Genomic DNA, 21,094 nt, shown 5'->3' with positions numbered 1-21,094 from the left:
CTGTTATCACCCCGGAGCCTGAACCAACAGCAAACTGCCCAGCGCCCCCAGGCCCCAGGTTTCAGTCTCAGGTCCCCCAGGCGCTGACACAAATGGAAAACCATCCACTGGAGTGGCCTTCTGTGGCCCCATCAGAAAGGAGAACTTGGGGACCCGCCTCCCGGGAGGGTGCGTGGCGGACCCTGAAAAGGGGAAGCGAGGCGGGCCCACTCTCACCTTACCTTTTCGACATCCGCTTTCGTGACGTTTATGTCCGCGTCCATCTTCTCAAAGTACTGCTGGGCCCGGTCGGCCTCCTTGCAGTCCCGCTCGAATCGCCGCTTGCTCTGGAAGCAGCGGGACAGAGGGGGAGAGGGGAGAGGGGAGAGGGGAGCGGTGACTAGCGGGACCAGGAGCGCCCCTGAGCACTGGCTTTTCTCTCACCCCCCAAAGAGCATTCTCCTCCCGTAGGAGGCTGTGTCATAACTCAGGACGCTATTTTATTTATTTAAACCATTCTGCATTGTTGAAAGTATTACACATGTCCTCTTTTATCCCCCAAGGACCCCCCCAGCCCACTCCACCCCCTGCCCCAGCCTTTCCCTCCCTCTGTCTGTCTCAGGACGCTGTTTTAAAATCTGCGTTTACATTCACCCCAACTGCCTAATCTGTGTTCTTCACACGCGGTTTTTAGAAAAACACTTTCCTGGAGCTCTTTGGGCTCAACATTTTCCTTTAGATAAAGGTTTCTAGAAACACTCTCCACTCAGATTAGAAAAATCTCCCGAGGCGTTCTCTTTGGTGTTTTCGATTGTTTTGAACAGTCTGACCCATTCCAGCTGAAATCCAGTTAGAAAACCGGCCCAGACCCCTCCCGGGGGCGGCCGGCCCCTCACTCACCGACTCCAGCTGCTTCCAGCAGGTCTCTATGTGCTGCTGGGCCTTCCGTCCATCGTGGAAATGCTGGAAGCGAGAAACAGCGGGGTCAGGCACCCTCTTGCGCACAGTAACACGAGAGAAAAAGTCCACCCGCTAAAAGAGTACTTAAATTTTTAAAAATATATATTTTATTGATTTTTTACCGAGAGGAAGGGAGAGGAATAGAGAGTTAGGAACATCAATGAGAGAGAAGCATTGATCAACTGCCTCCTGCACACCCCTTACGGGGGATGTGCCTGCAACCAAGGTACATGCCCTTGACCGGAATTGAACCTGGGACCTTTCAGTCAGCAGGCAGATGCTCTGTCCACTGAGCCAAACCGGTTAGGGCAGAATACTTAAACATTGAACACCAGCATATGTGCACCCAAGAAATTAAGCGTTAAAAAATACAGGGAAATGAAAACAAGAATAGCCAAGAGTAGCCTTTGAAACTTTACATATAATAACTGAATTCTCTAAGACTTCTATACGCCACTTGTAAAAGTGACAGGGACGTTTTAAGACAAAAGTCACTTCGATCTTTATTTTTAATTGCTTTGAGATATAACTCACACACCATACAATTCACCCGTGCAAATTTACAAGTCAATGGTTTTTACTAGAATCACACAATTATGCAATTTGCATGATAATCAGTTTGAGAACCTTTTTGTCACCCCAAAAGAGAAACCATGACCTCTTAGCTGTCACCCTCCTGCCCAGATCCTCCCCAGCCCTGGGCAACCAACCACTTAGCTTTCTGTCTTATCGATACGCTGTTTCTAGAAGTTTCATAGAAATGAAAACTCCAACATTATCTTTCGTGGCTGGCCTAAGTAAGGCTCTCATCACTTCATAGTGTTCACTGAGCAGATGATCTTTTCCAGGTTCGTCCATGTGTCACACATGTCCTTTTTCTCACTAGGCGACATCCCGCTGCGTGGATCTATGCCACAGCTAGTGTATCCATTCACCAGCCGCTGGCTTTGGGTTGTCCCACGTGGGGCTGCTATGAATAACGCTGCTACAAGTATTTGTATTATTGTTTTGTGTAGGCGGACGCTTCCATTCCTTAGGTCTTTTTAAATTTAAGACAGATTCCCCTCCTGCTGTCTGCGGAGGCCCTGGGCCGGTATGTGCCCGCCGCTGACACCAGAGGGCTAAAGCAGAGTGAGCCTCACAAACATGAGGAGCCAGGGGCCAGAGAAGAGGGGGCAGGCTGGGGGCGTCTGGACCAGGGGGGCAGGAGAGGTGGTGGCAGAGGGTCAGGTGCCGGGCCCTTTCATCAGGAAAGCCGCCGGGATGGATGTGCGGTTGCTGCGGACCAGGTGTGGGCAGTGCCATGCTCTGGTGTCAGGGTGACTCCGAGGTTGACCTGACCAGGCTCCTCACCCTCCGGTTCTGGTGGGGTTGCCATGGAGAGGTTCCGGCCTATCAGAACCTCCCCCAGCGAAGATGCTCTCGGCCGGCTGGGTCCCCTGGCCAGGCAGCTGCCCGGCGCTGACCTGTTTCCTGGGGGGGCCCGGGGGCTCAGCATCCCGCTGGCTCTTCCTGGCCCCTCTCCGCAGCGCCCTCGGCGCTCCCATTAACCAGGAGCTCTCTCTGGCTGCACTGGCAGTGCCGCCTGCTTCCTGGCGGACAGGTAAGCGGGGAGGGCGCCGTGGGGAAGGCAGGTGAGGAGGCCGGCAGCCCCGAGGCCCTCGGCACGGCCTGGTCTCACCTGACCGGTCAGGTCCCAGGGCTCAGCTGAGTCCCAGGAGGCCGCTGACCTGGCCGCCGGGAGGCTGAGGCCGGGCGCAGGGGAGAGCAGGTCCTCCGGGAAAAGACTGCGCTGCTCGGCAGGGGACTGCTCCTCGCCCCGGTGCACTCCCCTTTCAGGCTGTGAGCGCCCCTCTCTCCAGCCAGCGGCCGCCAGCAGCCACCCTTAGTGTCTCTGAACCCGGACAGCCCCCGGCTTCCTTTTCCCGCCTCATCGCAGGCACGGGGATGCCACCGAAAAGAGAGCGAGTCCGAGGCAGCAGTGAACCCGCAGGACAGGGCCACGCTGTGGGGAAGTGGGCACAGAGCCAGGCGGAGCCGGGAAGCCCTGAACTTCGGAGGAAGTACAAAGTGGAAGCCGGTTCTGGAGCCACAAAGGTCCCTTAGAACGAGACGGGAGGGAAGCGGCGGTGAGGGGCGCTCAGGGGGCAGAGATGTGGGCAGACGGGGAGGCAGAGGGGCAGGCCGGGGATGGCCCAGGGCAGACGGGCTCCCTGTGCCCTGCCAGCCCGAGGCCCCGTCCGTTCAGAAACGCAACTTCCCCGAACTGCCCGAGGATCGTCCCATTCGGACAGCAGGGACCACCGTGCTTTGCGATTTTCAGAAAAGTCTCCCCTTCTCCCCAATTTCACTTTGAGATTCAAAGAGGGACCCGTAAAGAGGGAGACACCGGAGCCCCACGTCCTGAGCCAAGCTCCAGGCTGGTGCCCGGCCCCGGCTCCCCGCACTGCCCGCTCCCGAGTGGACAGGACACACGCACGGGAGGCGCAGGAAGCAGCAGGCCCAGCACAGCGTCTTCCCCGAGACACAGGCCGCACACACGGGCACACCTGGGGGGCAGGAGGGATGGCTCCGGCTGAATCCCCACCCGGGAAGCCCTCCCGCCGGCCTTCACTGGCTGCTCTAGGATAAATGTGAGTTTACGTTTCAGGCCCGGTGTGGCCCTGCCTGCTGGGAGCTTCCTCCGAGGCCTCCTGAGCCACAGCTGTCAGCCTAAAGCAGGGACCCAACCCACAGCGTGATCCCAGGGCTTCACGGGATGTGAGAAAAAGCCCAGGTGCCTGTGACCTCTTCTGAATCGTTCTTTATAGCGTGTGCCCCTCCAAAACGTATGTGGCTGCCTGGCTGGTGTGGTTCAGTGGTTGAGCTTCGACCTATGAACCAAGAGGTCAATTCCAATTCTTGGGCAGGGCAATTGTGCCTGGGTTTCGGGCTCCATCCCCACTGCGGGGTGTGCAGGAGGCAGCCCATCAGTGATTCCCTGCTTTGAAGCTTCTATCTCTCCCTCCTTCTCCCCTTTCCTCTCTGAAATCAATAAAAATATATTTTAAAAAACAAAAACTTATGTGGGTCACACACACACACACACACACACACACACACACACACACCACACACACACACACACTCCACACACATATTCATGCCCACACATACACTCACTCACACACACATACACACACACCACACACACACCACACACGCATTCACACACTCACACACACACCACACACCAGGCATACACATACCACACACACACACACTCACTCACTCACACACTCACACACACACACCACACACAGCACACACACACCCACAAACACACACCCCACACACATACTCATTCGTACACATACACACACTCACACACACACACACCATGCACTCACACACTCACACACACCACACACACACACACACAGACACACACACTCTCACACACACACACACACACACACACACACACACACACACACATGCACGCACAGCCACTGCTGCCTGACGGCATAGGAGCCGGCCGATGGAACCAAAGCCCTCTGATGTTCGACGGCCGCGAGCTGAGCTCACCAGCTCGCCAGATGTGCCTGCTGCTCCCTGGAGCCATGCACACGCACCTCCTGGACAGGGGCGGTGTGCGGAGAAGCTGCCCGCGGCCGCACAGAGCGGGATTGTTCTCGGAGATAACAGGCCCTCCCGCCCGCCCGCCCGCCGGTGAGGTCATCGCCCGCTCCTCTCCTCCGGGACAGACAGGAAATGCCAGCTCCCGGCCCGCGGGGGCCCCGCTTTCTCCCGGTGAGATGCTTTCCTTTCTCTCCGCACACAGGGAGACTTTCAACATGCCTGATGGCCTCTGGGGGCCAGCGAGGCTCACTTTCGTGTCCAGGCTTGGGGTGACCCTTAGACACACAAGTACATCCATCCTTCCAGGCGGTTTTAGAAATCTCCCAGTGCCCAGGGGGAGCTGAGATAAAAAAAAATCACAGGGAAGCTAACCTGAGCACACATTAACTTAAAGAAAATCACAGCGACACAGCTCGCAGAGTGCGGCTCTGAGAAATCAGTGAGGCTGAACACTGTGAGCGTGTTTATCGTCCTCACTCCACAATTAGGCACAACAGTGTTTACTTTTACCCTATAAATACAACAGTTCATTAACTTCCAGAACTCCTGAATAAAGCAAAATATGGCATTGGTGTGGGAACAGCCACTCAAAAAACAAACAAACAAACAAAAAACTGGGAGGGAGAAAAAAAGAATAAACATTCAATGAGGACAGTCAGCCATCTGGAATTTTAAATAAAACTCAGATTCCGCAGAGGAAAACAAAGGAACACAAAGACTTGAAAAGGGCAGAGAAAAGAGGAGCATCCAGAAAACATGTCTGTGACAAATATTACAACTTCCTCCAAAGCCACAGCGCGGCGGTCCGAACACTGGCCCTCTCAGCTGCCCGGGGTAATGCATGCCGCTCAGCTCTGTGGGCAGAGAGGTGTGTGCTGGGCAGGAAAACTCTGAGCCACCTTCAGACCGGCTCACAGGAGCGTTTCACCCTCATTTAAGTCCAAAGCCATAAACCCAGAACGTGCGTGACAGGAGTCGCATTCTGCTTTGATTTAAGGCTTATTTTCCCCAAATTCATTTGTAATAAAAATACCTTCTCAGCAAACTTAAGCCTCCTTCCCACTGCCATGCTCCGTGGCTTCACTTCACCAAACACTGACCAGCTGGGCCCGGGGAAGGGACCCCGAGGAGCCCAGGCCAGGCCCAGGCCAGCAGCCCGGGCCTCCAGTGTCCACGCTCCCAAGGAGAAATGCGGGGCCCAGACATCAGCCGGGGAAGAACCTAAACGCTCTGCTTTTATGGTGGCCAGTCAAGACTGTCTTTTTAAGAATTTACCTTTGAAAACTCAACGTGTTTTCCCAAAGACCAGCCTACAGATCGGGGTGTCAGGACCAACACTGGTTATTCATACCGCTGTGTGAGGGAGCGGCTCTGTATGTGAGAATGAATACAGCACAGGTGGAAACGCTGTGGAAAAACACATCTTTCCTGGAAGCATGAGTAGCTAGTACCCTCCTACTGTGGAGATGTGAAAGCTCAGACATCAAACAGCTAACTCACAGTCACTCTACGGTCACAAAGGCAAAAAGAATGTCCATCTCTCCCACCACCTGCCTTCTCCTGCCTCGCACGCCTCCACAGCAAGGGGGAAGAGCCACGTCACCATGCAGGCTCTTGTTAGGGATTCATCTATTTCAACCAGCAAAACCAAGAAGAAAAATAACTCCCCACTAGGATTCTGGATTGAGCTCGGAAATACTCCAGGCTGCAGATTTGAAATCATCCCTTTGAGCAGACAGGATTTCAGCCACTGTATCAAATGGCCCAAAGGGTATGACCCTGCCCTGGCTGGCTTGGCTCAGTGAATAGAGCGTCGGTCTGCAGGCTGAAGGGTCCTGGGTTTGATTCCGGTCAAGGGCATGTACCTTGGTTGCGGGCGCATCCCCAGTAGGGGGTGTGTAGGAGGCAGCTGGTCGATGTTTCTCTCTCATCGACGTTTTTAGCTCTCTATCTCTCTCCCTTCCTCTCTGTAAAAATCAATAAAATATACATATATTTTTTAAAAAGCATGTCACTGGCCAACTCTGTACTTTATTGCTAACAAATTATTTTGCACCTAGCAAGCGATCAAAGCTCAATGATATAGATCATGGCTTAAAAATAGATCTTAGGGCAAACATCGACTATGAATATAGTGAGCATACATTTCTCTCTTGTTTACAATAAAAGCCATGAGAAGATATTAATGGTGTCCAGAGAAGCAAAAAGGTCCTCCTCATTAGATAGCAACGGGTGAGCCAAGACATCAAGTGGGTGGAACTGAGGTCATCTTTCTTGCTTGTTAAAAGTCCTTGTAAGCATTTATTTTAAAAATATATATATTATTGATTTTTTTTTTTACAGAGAGGAAGAGAGAGAGAAATAGAGAGTTAAAAACATCGATGAGAGAGAAACATTGACTGGCTGTCTCCTGCACACCCCCCACCGGGGATGTGCCCACAACCAATGTACCCTTGACCGGTTATATGCCCTTGACCGGAATCGAACCTGGGACCCTTCAGTCCACAGACAGACGCTCTATCCACCGAGCCAAACCGGTTTCGACAGCATTTAATACTGCTTATTCCACCCAGCACACCCATATTATACTGCTTATCCTCAAATATATTTAAATTCCTCAAAGGAATTAGTATTCTGGGATTCACAGACGTGCTTCAGGGAGTCCTAGGGGGCCCTAAAATTGTAAAGACCTGGGGACAAGGCCCATAACTTGTATACGATTCTCACAGGTACCACGGTAAGTCCCGCCATCTCTGATTCTGTGTGATTTTAAGGTTTCTAGGGCTGTTCCCCTCATCCTCGGCCCACGTCTCTGAGAGGAAAACACAGATCTCGTACCGATTTCCTTTCCTGCTTCAGCTCCTGGACGTAGCGGGCCAAGCCGGCGAGGATCTGCGAGGCCAGGTTCTCGGAGACCACCTCGTGCTGCCCCGCGTAGTCGTTCATCTCGTTCAGGGTGGAGAGGAAGGCCCTGCACGCGGTGTACCTGGGGACAGAGCACACGCCGCCGTCCTCAGCCGCGGCCACACCCGTGCTCCCGCTGCTCCACGCCGGGAAACAGTCATTGAAACCAGCCTCCCACAGGACCCTGACGGTTCATTACACGTAAGAGTGTTTCCATCGAAACGGCTCGGAATTAATTACAACAGAAACTCTTTTCGTTTTGTGGAAACTGAACTGCTCTATGCAGGGCACTAACTGGCTTTGCTAATACTTAGTGCAAACAGAACCCAAGACTCGTATGCACGCTGTGTGTGCATGAACCTAATGGATCTTTAGCCCCAAGTTAGGGACGGAATACCTTGGGACTGCCCATGTTAAAATGCCTTAGTCGCTGGCTGACATGGACATGTTTCTTGGATGAACTAGGCTGAATGAGACTCTTGATGTTACAAAGCCAAATCAAGATTGTAGAGCAAGCATGTCAAACTCAAAGGCTAACACGGCCCGAATAAACAAGGTGTAAGTGTATGGGGGCCACAAAAAAACAAAAGTTTCATTTTCATAGAAATGTAGGTTTATTTTGATAGAGACATGCTGAATACAAAGGGTTAAAATAAATGAGTCATCCTTAACATAAACTAATAGAACATTTTAATAAAAATTAATATTTCTTGAACATTAACTTACCAGACACTGGATAACTGCACAAATTAGTAAGCGTAAAGCAAATAAATCTATTTTTTTTTGTTCTCTGAAAGCGAAATATTTCCTGTTGTGCACACCCAACGAGTCAGTACAAGACTAATAATGTGGCCATTGGTTGCTACAATATTCACTGCTGGTATTAGTGGAGAGAAATGGTGACCTGAATGTAAGGCACGTAAGGGAGATGAATGCAGCATGATTATAGTAACCAGTCATTAGCTGTAGTCATTAATAACGTTGTAGTTCATTATTAATAATTATGTACACCAGAATACTGTCAAAATTAAGTTACGAAATTTTTATTAAAACATTTCTGACATATTGTGATATTGGTCGGGTCACAAAAATGTTCGTTGTGGCCCGAATGTGGCCCGCGGGCCGAGAGTTTGACATGCTTGCTGTGGAACACACAATCCATCCTCCCTGCACCTGCTTGGATTCGTCCTGAGCTTTTCCTAATTACCCTAACTGAAACCATCTGCACAAGCTCTCGTGCCTCAGCACAAGAAAAGCTCCTTGAGGAGGCCTTTGGCTTTCTCTCCCCCAATGTAAAAACGAACACAAATGCGAGGAAGAGAATGAACTCATTTGTGGAGGTCTCCATCTCTCCCCTCCTTCACCACCTCCCCCCGCCCCCAGGGGCGTGGAGAGGGCCACATCATTGTCACGTGAACACACCTGTATTCTTCTTCCTCCTTCGAGTTCTTTTTGGGCTGGTATTTCTTCGAGAGGTTCCTAAGACAGAAAAGCGACACGTCACCTTACACAGGGCGAAGCGAGAAGTCAGGGGTGACGGATGACGTCGGTGTTCTGTTTTGTTTTTAAGTTTTTGTGTTTTTAAGTTTAAAAAAATAATCACAAAACTCCCACGGCCGGAATCCACGAATTTCCTTCCACTCCCCACCACGTGCGAAGGAGAAACTCCTATGATGGACTGCACAGCCGAGTCTTGGCTCACAGGTGGAGCCGTGGACAGCCTGCTTGACTCCACTGGAGGGCACAGGCCACTTCGACACTCAAACCCTATTGAAAATTCTTTCAAAACTTTAAAGATGTGTGTTTTGTTTTTTAAAAATATTTTCCTATTGATTTCAGAGAGGAAGGGAAAGGGAGAGAGAGATAGACACATCAATGATGACAGAGATTCATTGATCGGCTGCCTTCTGCACGCCCCTCACGGGGGATGGAGCCGGCAACCCGGGGATGTGTCCCGACTGGGACTCGAACCCTGACCTCCCGGGTCACAGATCAACGCTCAACCACTGAGCCACCACAGCTGAGCTCAAGGTGTTTTCTTTTTAATCCTCGCTTTCTTTTTAGCTTCCAGTCCTTGGCAGCCATACAAGTAATTCTTACATCAGTTGAAGGTAACATAACTTGAACAAACCCAGGTGAAACAGCTTTCTTTATTCCCATTAAGCAGTCAAACCTACACAGGACCGGAGACCGTGGCGCGTGACACGCTGTGAGGACCATCAGGGTCGGGTGCCTGCTGACCACGTTAGCATCTAAGCATCCAAATGCTTCCTAAGAGCATCGCTGAATAATTCACCCCAGAAAGGCCAGCTGAAGACTGAAAGCTTCAGAGGCCTAGAGGTGAGCTCCAGGTCTGAAGAATATCTCTCAGGAAAAAAGGTCAACTTCCATTTCCATTCTCTGAGACAGGCTTATTTGGATGAGGTTATTTTGAAAAAAAGAAAAAAAGAAAAACACAAGCAAGCCAACCAACCACAAAAGGCATCTTTAAATTTATGGATCTTCCTGAAAAATCGTAAGCGTTTTATATACTTAACTTGCTCTGCAGAGAGACTAATGAAAAGGTAAGAGAGAAATATACGACCTTTAACAAGGGCATTGCATTAAACATGGCTGATCGTAAGAGCCGCAGAGAAAGGCTTTTAAAAAGGAGACATTGGGCCAGAGCCCAGACCCTCTGAAATGGAAGGGCCAGGGTTGGGTCCAGGAATGTTTTGTTTTGTTTTATTTTCTCTCTCTCTTTGATTTTTTTAAAAGCTCCCACAAGATTTCTGGAAAAAAGATGGCAGAAGAAACTTCGATCAGAGAATTGCGCGTTCCCAACAACAAGAGGTGAAGATGAACAGCCAGGAATACGGTCAACAGCAGCAGATAAACTGGTAAGGAACGGTGCACACTTTGGACAGTGTGGGCTGGGTGGGGACGGAGATTCTGGGGCAGCACAGAATGGACACCGGCTGACCCTCCCTGCCACGGGACCCCGAATGCTGACAGAACAGAAGTGAACAAAGGGCGCACCTGGGGACAATGATAGGACAGTCAGGCTGGCCAGGGCGAGATCACCCCAAACTAGGGTTCCAAGAAAGAGGATACACCTCTGACCTCATAGAGTAACCCCCAAACGAACCTCTAACCAGGCTCTCCCCTGACCCTCGCCCTGTGCGGAGCTCAGGGGGAGAGACCGAAGGCACTAGAAGCAGGGGCGGGGTCTTCACGGACCTCCCGGCATGGGAGCCCCGGTGATGACACAGCCTAGCCGTGTACATGCTCAACCAGTAAGTCCCCCAACAACCTTGTAAGGAGGGAATTAGTATTATTTCTTTTTAAAAAATATATATATATTTTATTGATTTTTCACAGAGAGGAAGGGAGAGGGATAGAGAGCTAGAAACATCGACCAGCTGCTTCCTGCACACCCACTACCGGGGATATGCCCACAACCAACGTACATGCCCTTGACAGGAATCAAAACTGGGACCCTTCAGTCTGCAGACGGATGCTCTATCCACTGAGCCAAACCGGTTTCGGCAGTATTATTTCTGATAGATGTCCCTTCCTCCAACTGATGGCAGGAGAATGACGTAAACTCCACCTGCAGCACGGACATTCCTGAGCACCTAACCAGGCACCTTATATGGACTGTACAGTGAACACCAATCAGCACCTGCCAAACACCCTAAGCCCCCGATTCCTAAGTCCCCAGGTCCCTAATCATGTGCCTTACATGAACCACCAATCAGCCTGTGCCGAGTGCCCTCAGCTCCGTCCCTTCCTTTTTCTCCCCTCAAAAGGCGTGTTCACCCGGCACGTGCTCTCTCCTTGGAAGGCAGCCCGGCAGGGTCTTCTCTCCAATAGAGCCTGTGTCCCGGCATCCTGGTCTCCGGCCCCTGTCTCATCTCTCCATTTCCATTTCACAGGTGAAAAGATAACACGGAGAGCATTTTACCCCAAATCAATGACAGGACCAAGTCATTGGGACTCCAGTCTGTTCTCCTAAACCGCCCTGCTAACGGTAAGCCAGCTAGGAGATACAATCTGCAATAGAAGATACGATCTGTAACTCAGAAGAAAAGGGAAGGGGGCGGGGAGGAAGTGGATAACAGAGAAAAACTCAACCTGGAAGAAAACATCCTAGAAAAGACCCTACCCCACACTCCTCCAGAACAGCTTCCACGACAGACAAACTTCATAAAAACACAAAGCCGGCAGAGTAAAAGTCCTCAGATCGTAGGATAAAACAGAGTCAGATAAGAGGGGAGACTGCAAAGCAAAAAAAGGAAGTAAAAACAAAAACACTCAATTAGAGAACTAATATAAACCAGGCTGGCTATCCAATTCCACAGGGGAGAGGTTAGATGGAGAGAATCCCCAGGTGAAAAACAGCTAACAGCATGGGGGAGGGAAAAAAAAGACCAGGCACAGAACAAGAGGACGAGGACATAAGAAAAACTGTCTCTGAAGCATCTAACCCATAAGTAGAATAGAAAACAAGAATCAGATCCAACCAAAGGAAGTTCCCCCAAAACAATGGAGAACTGAATCGCATACAAAAGGGCCCGAAACGCTGACAGAAGGGCCCATGCAAGGCGAGCCTGGTAAAGCCATCACAATGCTGAGTGACAAAAAAAAAAAAAAAAAGATAAGGTGACCAGTCCCTATTTTTAACAATTTGTCCCGCTCTATCCACTGAGCCAAACCGGTAAAAAAAAAAAAATCGGGACTTTTTAAAAATGCCGCGGGACGCGGGACAATTTGTTAGGAATCGGGACTGTCCCGCCAAAAGCGGGATGTCCGGTCACCGTACTCAAAGAGCGAGTCACCCACAGAGACAAGAAGCTGGCTGGCCCCACATGTCGCCACCAAACACAGCTGCAACCACGTGTGGAGAGAAGGGAAGTGGGACAGAGAGCAGCCAGGCTATGGTTGTCAAGGACAGAGGCGCTCCTGGCACAGGGAGAACTCGGGGATTGTGCCATACGCTCTTTCTTAGGGGACCCAGCCCAATCTGCTGGATTCCAGCAAGGGGAGGAGAGCTATGGCAGAAGCCATGGTGGCGAGCACGAATCTGTTTTTAAATAGAGAATGAAGATAAATTAACTGTGGAAATCATGTTACAGACCAAATTACATAATTTGATTAGAAGAGGAAGCGAAACATGTAAATACATTTTTTTCCTCTCCTTCCTCGCAGTGAGTCAAAGGAGCCTGTTCAAAATGACAACGTGGGGCTTTATGAAAGCAAGCAGTAAGGACCCTCGGCAAGTTTCCATAATCTTCTTGCTAAATCTTGTGAGTCTGTTTAATCAAGTTCAGCAAACCCTTCAGTTTCACTTTAGTGTCTTTTCTGCAGTTAAAGTAAATGTAAATGTAACACCTTGTGTATACAAGATGCAACACTTTATCAAATGGTTTCTACATAGTTGCCCTTTATTTACAATGAGCTAAAAAAAAGCAAAAACATTTAAAAAAACAACGAAAAACAAACGAACATTGACCAGAACATGAGTGGCTCATTAAGAAGAAAGCAGAAATGGCTCAATTCTATAAAAACATGCTCGACCACACTCATACGAAGAGAAACACACATGAACGCTCAGACTTCCCAATTTTTCTGTTTCAAGCTGGCCCTGGTGCCGGGAAGCAGCGAGGGCCAGGAGAATAGCGCTGTCACGGAGAGGAGAGTGCTAATGGTCACGCCTCTGAGGGGGGCACTTGGCAAATTCTACCAACCCAAGTATTGCTTTTAGGAATTTATCCTCTCGATTTGCTTGGCCAAGTGTATTCTTTAAGGTTATTCATTGCAACTATGTTCAGAGTTGCAAACAACTGGAAACAATCAACACATCCACCAATCCAACACAACCCTGGAAAGCTGCAAAAAATCAAAATGAGCCTCAGAACAATCCCCCGGGCACAGGAAGGCCAGGGCACACCGAGCCATTGTGCGTGCGTGCGTGTGTGTGTGTGTGTGTGCGCGTGTAATATCTCTCTGGAAGGACACTTAAGACACTGATAGCATTTACTGTCCCCGGGGAGGGGGTAACACACGGGACACTTCATTGCACACCATTCTGTACCTCTGGCCTTTCCAGATTTTTAATCATATGCATTCATTACCAGGTCATAACAAAAGAACTTAGTTTGTGTGTGTGTGCTTTTGTTTTGTTTTTTTGGTAAAGAGAAACAGTTGCTAAGGGCAATCAATAGTTGGTGCTCTTACACAGGATACAGATGTTTTTAAATTCTATTAGGAATCATCACGCTAGCTGGGTCAACAAGCTTTTTCGGTAAAGGGCAATCAGTAAACATTTTAGACTTGCGAATAGGTCACGGTCACGTGGTCTTGGTTACACCTATTCAACTACCTTTTTTTTTTTTTTGCAAAAGCAGCCATAGACAATACATAAATGAATGGATGTGGCTGTATTCCAATAAAACTTTATTTATTTTTAAGACCAGGCCGTGGGTGAATTTGACCAAGGGCTGTGTGGTTTGCCAGCCACTGACCTACAGAAGCCAAAGTCCTGATCACCATCTACGTCTAAAATAAACCGGCCGTTTTTCCTACAACACAGAAAAAATATATATATATTTAATGATAATATCTCCCCCCAAAGATCATGTGGCTTGCCCTAGCTGGTTTGGCTCAGTTGCTAGAGCATCAGCCTGTGGACTGAAGGGTCCCAGGTTCGATGCTGGCCAAGGGCACATGCCTGGGTTGCAGGCTCGATCCCCAGTGGGGGGGTGTACAGGAGGCAGCCGGTCAATGATTCTCATCAGTGATGTTTCTATTTCTCTATCCCTCTCCCTTCCTCTCTAAAATCAATAAAAATCTATTTGAAAAGAAAGATCATGCGGATTTTTCAACATCACATTAGAGTGTAAGCAGTATTTGTTGACTGTGCTCCAGTCACATTGGCCTCTCTGTTCCTGGACCGCGTCCCCCCTCAGGGCCTTCCCACGGCTGGGCAGAGCTTCTCCCCACACCACCTGCCCCTCCTCCACCTGCGGCCTCAGTGGGCTTTCCCGGGCCAGCCAGCTACACTCTATCGCATCACTGGCCTCGCCTATTGAGGCGGAAATGCTATCTTTGTCATTTACTTCCTTGTGTATTTGCATGCAGCCTCTTTTCCTGGGTGAGAGAGTTAGCTCCTCAGGCTCAGGCACTTCCTGTGTGTCGCTCAGTAGAGTCCCCCTGGAACCCTGGGGACACATGGTGAGTTGTTCTGTTTGTGGGGAAACCCTCACTGGCTCTCACAGAATTCTCCCGAAGCCCTGCCAACCAAGGAGCTCCTCTTACACCTGTACCTGCTGAGGCCCGCTTCCTACAACTGCTTACTGAGCACACGGAGGCCGGGCACGTGAGAGAGCACACTCGGGGCCCTGCCCTGGAGGGACTTACATTCCAGCAGGGAAGGGGCGGGAGCAACAAACAACAAATACAATAAATGAAGTTACATACCGTGTTTCCCCGAAAATAAGACATCCTCCGAAAATAAGACCTAGCGCAGGGAAAGATAAGACATCCCCTGAAAATAAGACCTAGCGCAACTTTGGGAGAAAAAATTAATATACGACACTGTCTTATTTTCGGGGAAACAGGGTGGAATGCTAGGAAGTTTGGGTGCTATGGAACAAAGACCTGGGGGAGATGGGGTGCTGGCCACGTGGCTCCCGGGGGAGGACATACGGGGACCTCCCCATGGGAAGGCCAGTGCAGTCCCCTGGGTGAAGGCAGCCGGTGTGCACAGGAAACAGCAAGGAGCCAGAGTGGTTAGGACAGAGGTCAGCAGGAAGAGAGAGGAAGGAGATGATGTCAGAGGGGTAGGGGGTACAGGACGATCACCCAGCGCTCGGCGGGACGCCCTCCCTGCGGATTCTGGTTCCCTGGAGTGAAACGGGGAGGTGCGGGTGATTGCACAGAGGAACGCCACCATCTGCTCTTTGTGGAAAACGGACAGCGGGCGGGGAGAGGGGGGACTGGGGGATCCCTAAGCCTGTCCTGGAACTTGGGGAGAGTGATAGGGAGGGAGTGGGACATCCTGGGAAGGGGGGACTAAGAAAACACTCCCCTCTGACACAGAACAAGGCGGAACCAGGTGAGGACCAACCTAATGACATCCCTGAGGGCTGACATCCATCCCTGATGGCCCCGGTAACAACCCTCCACAGCGGAGGAGAGAGGGCCGCAGGCGCCGGCAGAGGAGCTAAGAGGACAAGGAGGAAGACATCACAGAGACACATCCAGACGGTGAGGCCTCACTTTGGCTAGAACTGCAGGTACCATTTGCATGTGAAAGAAAACATTTATGACCAGCAGGGCAACATCCACATGACCAAACTGGAGCAGCTCACTGAGGCTCTAAGGGCCTCCAAGGACGAGTGCCAGCGGCCCTGCGAGAAGCCGGCCTTCCAGTGACACGTGACTTGCCCCTTGAGAAGATGAGCTTTGCATTAAAAAGAAATATTTCCAAACCAAGTCATCTAGACCTTTGACCATCAGCACAAACCAACTCAACCGAACCAGGAGTCCCTCAAGATTTTGCATGCCACCTCACGTCCAAGCTTGGTTCTACCAAAACTTTTCTGCATTTTACAGAAAAGCATACATTTCTTGGGTAATTTCATCATTAAAGATGCAAGAGGTCCAAATTGCTTTTCCAATGTTACCCTGGGGCCTCCCCCACGCTGCTGGGGAGCACGCACCAGCAGGAGCGTTCTGGAAGATCATCGGGCCCATCTACTCACACTAACCATCAGAGCCTCCAACCCCACTTCCACTCCTGGGTCTGTGCTTTCCCCAGGGAGGGAGCGAGCAAGCGGAGGATGGATGGACTGCGGCACTCATGCCACCAAAATCCTGAAACTACCACATCCAACAACGAGACTGAGTCTCACAAACATAACGGAGACCAATGAAGCCAAATACAAATGCTGCCTACAAGTGAAGATGCTCACGTAAGGTCCAAAAACAGGCGAGACGAGCCTGGCCAGGTAGCTCAATTGGTTCAGTCAGTGGTCGGCAAACTCATGAGTCACCAGAGCCAAATGTCAACAGTACAATGATCGAAATTTCTTTTGAGAGTCAAATTTTTTAAACTTAAACTTCTTCTAACGCCACTTCTTCAACATAGACTTGCCCAGGCCATGGTATTTTGTGGAAGAGCCACACCCAAGGGGCCAAAGAGCCGCATGTTGCTCACAAGCCGAGGTTTGCCGACCCCTGGGTTAGGTCATCATCCCAATACACCAACATTTTGGGTTTGGTCCCCAGTTTCAGGACACGCACAAGAATCAGCCAATGAACACATAAAATAAGTAGGACAACAAATGGATGTTTCTCTCCCCCCTCCCCAAAATCAATAAATAAAAATTATAAAATATAGTCAGGACAAAATCTGCTGCTGTCAGACGTCTGGAGAGTGGCCACCCTTGGGGGCAGGGTGCCGAACAGAAAGGGGTCGGTTCTGTCTCCTCAGGGGGTGGGAGTGGCTTGTGATTTGTGCCCTTCTCCCTCTATGGAAGTTCTACTTCCATAAAGAGTTTTCTGAAAAAATCAGCTGCTTCAAAATTCAGAGAAGAAAATATTTTTAAAGGGCCCTGGCAGATGTTGCTCAGTGATTAGAACATCAGCCTATGCACCAAAGGCTCTTGGGGTTCGGTTCCCAGTCAAGGGCATGTACCTGGGTTACAGGTTGGATCCCTAGCCCTGGTCAGTCGGGAGTGTGAGGGAGGCAACCAATCAATATGTGTCTCTCACATCAATGTTTCTCTCTCCCCCACTCCCTCTCTCCCTTCCCCTCCCTCTCTTCCATTCTCTTAAAAATCAATGGAGAAAGTATCCTCAGGAGAGGATTAACAAAAAATAAATGAATAAATAAGTAAATAAATAAATAAAGCCTAAAAGCAATAATTTCGTTTTTGCCTTCTGTTTTAGGAAAATTGCTTTTTTTATATTAAAAACAACTGTTTCTATGGAACTGTTAGGGAAGAGAATAATTTAAAGGCATATACATGCATACTATGAAATAAAAATATTAACTACCCTCAGTTAATTACTGAGTGTATTAACTACACTGTGCAGTTAAGGAACAAACAACCTTTGTCCATATCAACTTACCTGAGTTGCTTGGCATAGCTGAGTTCAATCTCGGTTCTTTCCTTTACAAACTTGATGTATTTCTCAAGAATATCAATTCCCCACTGTGTGTGTTTTTCTAAGTTGTCAAATTGATCCTGTTTAAGAAAACAAAAGCAGAGAGACAGTTTATAATCTTTCTCTGGGATTAAGGGAATTTCGATGGACAGATCTCTCAACAATACCCCGCTACGCAGAACGCAGTTCTGATATTTTCCATGAATGCACTCCGTGCTCTTGTGCTGAGCAGTTTGAAATCAACATTGCCTAATTTGGTGTGAAACCGCCTTGGGTTCTGATCTCTGCCCCATTTGTTCGCGTTCTCTATCCCTATTAGAAACAAGTGTTTCTGATATAATTGATGTCCTGCTACAAAGGAAAATCTCCCCCGGATCCCGAAGACTGAGGGGAAACACAGCCACGATAACTCACTCACACTGTTAGCATGTAACTGCTGTCTCTGAGTGACCCCTCAAAACAGCGCATTGCAATTTGGGGCAGGGATATGGGAAGGAAAAGAGCCCGCGAAATATTGCTTTCTTCAAACAGATCAAATAACTCGCATAGACTTTATTTGAACATATCAAGCCCGTGTGCCAGGAATGATGCTAGGAGCTGGGGACCAAAATGAACGGAAATATAGCTCAGCTTGCATTGTGCTTTGAGGTTCTTAGTCTAGAACACATGTGTCAAACACAAGGCCCGCGGGCCAAATCCAGCCCGCCAGGCCTTGCAATGTGGCCCGCACCGCGCTGTCATCACTGCACTCCGCTGTCAGTTTATGACATTGTCAGTTTATGACTGTTCAGTAAACCATTCGGCCCGCGATTTAGGCTGGATTTTAGATTTTGGCCCCTTCTCTGATTGAGTTCGACACCCCTAGTCTAGAAGATTGAGGGGGTGAGGGAGGGGGGCGTGTGAGCAGGGCACTCAGGAACAGCTCATGCACAGGCAGGGGGATGTCCAGGAAGCGGGCGAAGCGCCCCCTGCAGCACAGGTGGGGGAGGTGCAGGGAAAGGAGTGGTGGCGGGATAAAACAAAGCCCAGGGTCTGGAAGCCAAGCTCAGGCTCTCGCGGGCACCCGTGAGAGGGCGTGGAGGGCGGTGGGGGCGGCAGCCACAGGTATGTCCAGAATGGCCCGAGGACTGAAGCCAGAGATGGCTGCAGGTCCAATGAGGGGACGGGAGCAGAGAGGAGTTGACGGTAATGTAACCGAGGCCTGGTGACGGGGAAGAGGCTGGGAAGGGAGGCGTCCAGGGTGACTCCCCGCTTCTCCTTCCTGCGATGACACGTGGAGGGACCGCAGTTGGGGGTGCAGTGACTTGGAGAATGAGGGCGTGGCACGGCCAGGAAAGAGTTGGAAACGGATCTATTTGGAGCTCAAGGAGGGAGGTCAGTGAGCTGGTGGGTGTGAGCAGCAGCCAAGGATGAGAAGGCCAAGGCCTGCTGCAGCTCAGCTCTGTGTCCATCAGTGAGGGGGCAGGCTCAGGAGGGCGGCCCCGAGGGAGGGCCCAGGAGGGAGGGTCCAGGAGGGAGGCCCAGAAGGGAGGGTCCAGGAGGAAGGCCCAGGAGGGAGGGTCCAGAAGGGAGTGCCCAGGAGGGAGGCCCAGAAGGGAGGGTCCAGGAGGGAGGCCCAGAAGGGAGGGGCCCAGGAGGAAGGCCCAGGAGGGAGGGTCCAGAAGGGAGGGACTAGGAGGGAGGGTCTAGGAGGGAGGCCCAGGAGGGAGGGTCCAGAAGGGAGGGTCCAGAAGGGAGGGACCAGGAGGGAGGGTCCAGGAGGGAGGCCCAGAAGGGAGGGGCCCAGGAGGAAGGCCCAGGAGGGAGGGTCCAGAAGGGAGGGACCAGGAGGGAGGGTCCAGGAGGGAGGCCCAGAAGGGAGGGACCAGGAGGGAGGCCCAGGAGGGAGGCCCAGGAGGGAGGGACCAGGAGGGAGGGCATGGCCTGGGCGATGCCAGCGAAGAGAGGGTTAGCCCGTCTTTACCAGGAAGGAGGGATTGCAATGGGGCCTGATGAAAGTTTGCTGCCTCTCAGGGGCAACAGCAACAGAGGATGAGGGTTCTAGTCCCAGCTCGGGCTTCCCAGAGAAAGGCCCCGAACAACACTCGGTGCCCGTCGTCTGCCTACCAGACACAGAGCAATCCTTGCCTCACTTCATGGCCTGGAGGCGGATCAGTGCAACGGGCAGTGTCAAATCTATAACAATAAAAGCAGATATGCTAATTAGACCGGACTTCCTTCGGGAGGACCTTCCGGAGGAAGCCCAGGCTGCGAGGGAAGCCCGGGTCCGGGGTGCCAGAGGGAAGCCGGTGCCGGGAGTTGGGGGGGGGAGGCCTACTCTTGCATGAATTCGGGCCTGGGGCCTCTAGGCCAATATAAAAATGCGAAGCTACAGTTTAACCCGATCATAGGCAAGTGCCATCTGGCAGTGAACATTCAGCATCACCCTCCGCTGGCTTTTAAATCTAGCACCTTCCATGTTAACCCATCATGGTGCTTCGATTCCGCTTGCCACTCAGAGCACTGCCAGCTATACATCAGCGTGTCCGGCTCGGCGGGAGCGGGCAAGGCAGCAGAGCCAGAAACTCGCTTTCCCGAACGTGAGAAGCCCTCTTCTGCAGAAGCGTCATGTCCTCACCCTCAGGCCCACCCAGGCCCCAGAGCAGATTGAGACACATCAACGTAGGAACTAAGGTTTTATTTTACTGGCATGGGTTTCTCATTGAAAATAATCGCTGTGAGATGTCTTGATACCTGATCGTTTTTAATGTTCCCACAGAAATAAGGGACGCATGTTGGAGTGTCTGTCCATAGATTGCTTGCTCCTCGCTAATCCCATGAACTCCAGGTTCCGTCTCAGGAAGACCGCTCGGGCGGCTCTTTATTTATGTGGCTGCCAGGGCCGGCCGGCAGCGCACAGTGTAAACACAAGCCTGCAGGTCTCTCCAAACTACCGGAGAGAACAAACACACAAGCAGGTCAAGTGCGGCCGCCTCCCTCATCTGCCGTTTCCTTCTCCGCGCTTTCAGCGCTTCTCCGTCCACCTCTGTCTGAAAATACGAACATGGAAAATTCCACCTCCTTCCATCGCACCGCGGAGGCTGTGTCATCTCACACCATCACAAGGAGGGCGAGGACAGGACAATAAGACATTTTGAGAGAGAGAAAGACCACATTCACACCACCTGCATTGCAACTTCCTGTGAACGGTTATTCCATTTTATTGCTAATCTCCTACTGCGCCTAATTTCTAACTTAAACTTTCTTTCTCAGAAGCAGGCATGTATAGGGGAGAACATAGTATAGGCAGGGTTTGGTGCTATCCGCCATCAGGCGTCCACTGGGGACTGGGGTGGTATCCCCTCGGATAAGGGGGTGGGGGGTGAGGGGAGATGACTCTCAGGATTCCAAACCATCCCTGGCTGTTTAGAGCACGGCTTCTTTCAAGCTCTCTGCTAATCAGTGAACTCTGTTGATTGAGCTTCATAGCTATCCT

General features: G+C 50.8%; 1 protein-coding gene across 12 annotated transcripts in view; it reads right to left on the bottom strand.

The window, feature by feature from the left end:
• Window positions 1-21,094, bottom strand: part of FNBP1 (formin binding protein 1) — a 92,136-nt gene that overhangs the window by 36,836 nt on the left and 34,206 nt on the right. For all 12 annotated transcript variants that reach the window (XR_014796423.1, XM_084899818.1, XM_084899826.1 and 9 more), the window contains exons 2-6: window positions 17,584-17,699; window positions 8,887-8,943; window positions 7,399-7,546; window positions 880-942; window positions 222-326 (exon numbers count right to left, since the gene is read on the bottom strand). Coding sequence is in view for 11 of the 12 variants with exons in the window: in XM_084899818.1 (XP_084755944.1) it covers window positions 222-326; window positions 880-942; window positions 7,399-7,546; window positions 8,887-8,943; window positions 17,584-17,699 (489 nt within the window). In the remaining variant the exon portion in view is untranslated. The remainder of the gene's footprint in view (window positions 1-221; window positions 327-879; window positions 943-7,398; window positions 7,547-8,886; window positions 8,944-17,583; window positions 17,700-21,094) is intronic.

This window comes from Pipistrellus hanaki (genome assembly GCF_964339955.1).
Source record: "Pipistrellus hanaki genome assembly, chromosome: 11".
In the NCBI taxonomy this organism is placed as follows: Eukaryota; Metazoa; Chordata; class Mammalia; order Chiroptera; family Vespertilionidae; genus Pipistrellus; species Pipistrellus hanaki.
The sequence above is the reverse complement of the archived record's forward strand: the minus strand, read 5'-3'. Positions and strand labels throughout refer to the sequence as shown.